Raw genomic sequence first — 5,506 nt, 5'->3', positions numbered from 1 at the left:
TTTGTTAGCCTCATTATTTGCGTCATATTGATATAACCTATGATTCATTGTTTCATTAATCATTTCATCAATTTTTAAAATCTGAAACTAGAATGTACCCGTGCTAATGCCCTGATATATATTTTAGGAAAAAAATAACATAAGAAATGAAATTGATAGGTACTCGTATATGAGAAGTTATTGGCCCTTAGGAGAGATCGTAGGAAATTATTTGAGATAATTAGTTATTGGTGATTGAAGTTTTGAAATTATGATAAAGAGTTATTGAAGTTTTGAAAATGTAAACTAGGTGACGCTCTAAGAAGTGTGCTTGTCTTGCAATATCATAGAAGCATAGAAGCCTTTAAATTGCATGCTACGAGCCTACGAGTAGTTTGTTAGAGTGAACCTCAATTTTCAAAAGGTCTAAACTGGGACGTTTTTACAAAGTGAGCCAATTTTGGCAAATATTAGCCAAAATGGTTGCGTGGCAAAAGTATTTACCAAACTAAGCTTCCAGGCTAAAACGCTGTCTCGGTCAGCGTTTTATGCCTGGGTTTTTTTTAAAAAAAAAAATCAACCTAAAAACGCTGTCTGGGACAGCGTCTTTGTTGTTGACCTTTTTTTTTTAAATTTTTGTAATTGTCTTTTATTTATAAAAATGTTTTTAAAAAACAAAAACAGTTATACCAAAGGCGCTGTCCCAGACAGCGCTTTATGTACAAACTTCCTTGTACCTAAAACGCTGTCTCAAACAGCGTCTTATTTTTAACCTAAAACGCTGTCTGAGACAGCGTTTCTCTACTGGTGTGCAAAACAGCAGCAGAATCAGCCTTTTGCCACTGATCTGCCACTTTCTTCTGCCCCCACCCACCACCCCCTGCCATGATCTTGCCACCACAATCCACCAACAACCCCCACCATCGACCACCATCTGCCACCACTTTTGACCTCCAACAACACTTCAACCAGCTCCACCACCAACCCCAACCATACAACAACCGTCGATAACCACCCACCACAACTAACAACACTAAAACCACCATGAACAACCACATTAACCACCACGGGCCATCCTTTCTTCCCCATTTTCGACTATGGATTCCAAATGTCTGTTGTTTAATGTACATTAGCCCTGAAGGATCTATTTTGACTGACATAAATCCGATTTGGATAAATAAGCAAACAAAACTTCAAAACACAAACAGATTCATTCAACCAGCATGTCTTATATTGATAATGCAATCGTTATATACAGCATTCCAGGAAAAAGGACAAAACAATGATACAATACGTTCACTACTCATCAATTTGGTGTAACCCTTCCCTAGCCTCACTGTCGTCCCTTCGTCTTGGACGACGCCGAGTGTAATGGTGAATGGTGGTGAATAGGTTCCGGCGCGGGGGGGGGAGTGAGCTGGCTGGACGATGCGTCCTCCTGGGTTCTGAAGGGTGCAGAACTGTGGAAGATGTACTCCTCTGCCTCTGTGTGCGACGTAGGATCACCTCCACTGCTACTCTGGCCGGGGTCGAACCGCGAATGGATGGAGTGACCATCATCACCGTCCCGCTGTTGGATGAGATGACCGTGACCATGTCTGCGTAAGGAAGTCGCGGACATATCTCGCACCCGCTGGACCTGGGCTCTAGTGGGTCCGTCTGTAAGGGCGAGGGACAGTGCATCATACATCGCCACCATATCCGCCGCCTGTAGTAATCATCGATCAGTCAAGTACATGATATTTAAAAAAGTTAAAAAATGAGGATGATAAGTATAGTAAAAGAAACTTACATATCCGCTAATGACGTCATGTGCCGGGTGGTAATGGGTGGACGGTGGTTTGTAGCTGGGGTTGATGAAACGGCGTGTGATAAGCCTGTACCACACCATGTACGGATCGTCATGATCCATAACGCCCTGCATGGGATAACCCTGAACGACATGACCCAACCGCTGCTCCCATAGCTGAAGATACTGTCAATGCTCCAGTGCCCAGTTTGTCTCCGTCTTTCCCCGACGGTTAATGTCGTGAAGGCGCACGACAGTGTCACAGTTCTGGGGAACAAGCTGCTGCAGTCCGAACTGTCGCATGACGCGGTCAGGTAGGTGACTCTCCACAACCTCGAAACAGATCAGGGGGACCTGGGCACGCCACTCTCCCTGATGCTCCAGTAGATGTGCAGGCATGACATCTACCAACTCCGGTACATACGGATCCCATGTGATCTGCAATAACACATCCTAAATAAGTTAGTCCACAATCAGTATACACAGTACCTAAATGATTACAAATGTCTTCAGAGTTTGTACCTGATCCTCAGTGAGTCGATCAAGGGCGTCTCGGTAGTATGGGAGACCCGTCGCCGCATGTGCCTGTGTGAGTTTGGGGACCATCCACCTGGGGCAACAAATTTGGTAAGTATGTTTACAAAATGAAATCGTATATGGGAAAAAAATGACAATTGTTACAAACCTGCAACCGTAAGCCTCATCAGCTGCAGGGCGAGGCAGAGCGATGTACGGCTCATACTGGTCATCCTGGTCCTGCTGCCCCGGACGATGTACAGCAGGCCTACCTGGTCTTCCTACGTGGATGTGCTCCCAAGCCCATAGCTTCAATAGCAAAACACAAAACTATGTTAAATATGACATTACTCATTGCATAATTCGCTTGTGATAATATACGTAGTATACCTGAAGCACAAACAGAGGTCCTCCAATCTCGAGCGCACCACTCCGTGAGGCTCTGCAAAGTTGGCAATACAACACCGCCAAAGAGGCACTACCCCAGCTGTATCCACGGATATGCTCCCAGACGTGGTCTAACAGCTGTAGGTAAATAAGCTGCAAGTGGCTCCCGCTCTTGTTGCCGAACAACACGCCGGATATGAGGAAGAACAATTACGCTCGAGCGTATCTCTGTACTGTGGCGTCATCGGCCTCCGCAGGCAAGCCCTGGAAAGTATCTCGTAACCAGACCGTCCTCAAGGCGGAGCCCCTAACATCGTTGGGACCCGGCTGCACCCCGAGAACCCGCACAACCAATCCAACGGGATCGACTAGAAATGATCCCATCACCGCAGTCCCCTGTACTGGAAGGCGCGTAAGTATTGCCACGTCCCGCAATGTCACAGTCGCCTCCCCAACTGGTAGGTGGAAGGAGTGCGTCTCCTGCCTCCATCTCTCCACTAACGCCGTGACAAGGTGTCGGTCGATCTCCCTGAATCCCAAGCGATGTACACCGCCAAAGCCAGAGTACGTCACGTACTCAAGGCAGCGATCATGGACAACCCAGGGGGTCCTGTAGTGCCTGCACTGTAGTGGCTTCGCTACGTCACCCTGAAAACACAGGAGCATTTATAAGTAACAAAAGATAGTACATCAAAGAATCCAAAAACGTTAAAGATGAATCATTACCGTCAGGTTCCATACGTCGACGCTCCGATGGGTGTCCTGTAGTGTCAGGACAGAAGGGTCAACAGGTCCGGGTGTCCTATCCTGTACGTCCATGATATCTGTTCATTGAAAACGTTACACACCAAACACTAACACAATATATTGAATACTAATTTCGATTGAAAGGCATAAACAAGAAATCTCGAACATCCAACGTACAAAATAGAATTCATCGAATTGAACACAATAACACATAATGTAGAAAATTATAACTGTTTCATCAAAATAACACCACTACATACTACTATATCAAATAACACATATACACTCAGGTCCTATGTTGGTCTAGATGGACAAGTAGTGCGGTTGTGACCTTGCTAGTGACAACGGCTGCATTTAGTTGGGGGCCGGTTGCTGTCATCCATCTCATTGCGTATGCGCTTCGACTTTGGACGACCTTTTCCACGTATCATTGTGCCGTCCGGAATGAGTTTAGGGCCTACGTACTGTGCCCACTGTGCCCAGGTTGTCTCGCAGGGGATCAGCCAGAACTGTGGTGCATAGGTGTTCATGTAGGCGGCCGACTGCAACAGAGGGTCCACCCAAGGCCGTTCTGATAGTGAGTATGTAGCAGAGACTGCTAGCACATGAGAACATGGGAGGTGGAATATCTTCGGTTTGTTGCACGTACACGTTCTCAACTGGCAGTTCACCGTATGCTTGTGGCCTCCTTTATTACCAACTCTCTCTCCCCTCTCTGTTGTCACTTGGTAAATATGCAATCGCCGGTTATAGGCATCCACTCTATGATATCTGGCTTTAGCGGTGTTCTTCTCGAGGATGGCAGTGACCTTTGGGGGGTATGGAAGTCCCTGATCAGACCTAGCCTCAGAAGACTCCCTTCTCAAAGTGAAATACTTGTTAACTCTGTGGAAGGTTAACTCGACAAGGGACATAATCGGTAGAAACCGAGCTCCTTTCAGCACATTGTTGAATGTCTCCGAGAAGTTAGTAGTACATATACCATACCTGCGACCACTGTCGTGAAACAGAGACCACATAGGGAACGGGACTTGAGCAATGTACTCAATGGCCTTGGGACAGGCCTCACCAATGAAACACAGATCAGCTTGAAGTTTTCTTTCTTGCCTTTGGTACGCAGCGGCCTTGAACATGTCTCTCATGTCGTTACTTCGCACGTGAGTCTTCAAGTTAGAGGCTATGTGGCGGACACAAAACCTGTGATACGCTCGGGGCTGGGTGAATCCAACATTGGGATCATTCATTGCTGCAATGATCCCAGGATGCCGATCAGAAATAACATAAAGGCCATCCCGTTGCGTGACACGATCTCGAATACAACCTAGGAACCAAGACCAGCTGGAAGTGTTTTCCCCTTCAACCACCGCAAATGCAATAGGAAATACTTGGAAGCTTGCATCAACACTCGTAGCAACCAACAGTGTTCCTTTATACTTCCCGTACAAGTGCGTCCCATCGATACAGATAACAGGCATACAATGTTTAAAGCCATCGATACAAGGACCGAAGGCCCAAAACACTCATTCAAACACTTCCATGTTGCTGTAGTATACACCATCCACTAAAGCTTTGTGTTTCCATACGACACATGTTCCCGGGTTCGACCGTAGGAGTGCTTGCATGAAGTGGGGAAGTCTGCCATATGAACTCTCCCAATCCCCAAATATCTCAGCTATAGCTTTCTTCTTGGCATACCACGCTCGTCGATACGGGACATCGAAATGAAATTGCTTCGAGATCAGTTCCTTTATGAATTCCACTTTCAACGAAGGATCTTTCCGCACAAAGGACTTCACATACTCGGCTATTACGGACGAATCCAAGTGTGGGTGATCATTAGATAGTACTTCACTGACACATGTCTCCCGATGCGGGCCTTTGTGCGTGACTATGGTAAAACCACGTGAGTGCTCACTCGATTTGGTACCCCGTAGCATCCAACCACATTTCTTCTTGCATCGCAGATGTAGGACACCATCATTCGAGGTCACTGTGGTGTAGAATTGATTCCTCTGAATAGAATACATCTTCACCATTTCTTGAAGCAGTTTCTTGCTCTCAAAATACATTCCCTTCTCAAATTCTCCC

General features: G+C 46.3%; 1 protein-coding gene across 1 annotated transcript; it reads right to left on the bottom strand.

Annotated features, from left to right (window-relative positions):
* Positions 1–3,753: 3,753 nt before the first annotated feature.
* Positions 3,754–4,893, bottom strand: LOC110729045. The gene has a single exon (XM_021908748.1). It carries the CDS (start codon positions 4,891–4,893, stop codon positions 3,754–3,756), a length of 1,140 nt encoding a protein of 379 aa, XP_021764440.1.
* Positions 4,894–5,506: the final 613 nt, after the last annotated feature.

Source organism: Chenopodium quinoa, unplaced genomic scaffold (assembly GCF_001683475.1).
Source record: "Chenopodium quinoa cultivar QQ74 unplaced genomic scaffold, ASM168347v1, whole genome shotgun sequence".
Lineage (NCBI taxonomy): Eukaryota > Viridiplantae > Streptophyta > Magnoliopsida > Caryophyllales > Amaranthaceae > Chenopodium > Chenopodium quinoa.
This window is presented reverse-complemented; position numbering and strand designations above follow the sequence as displayed.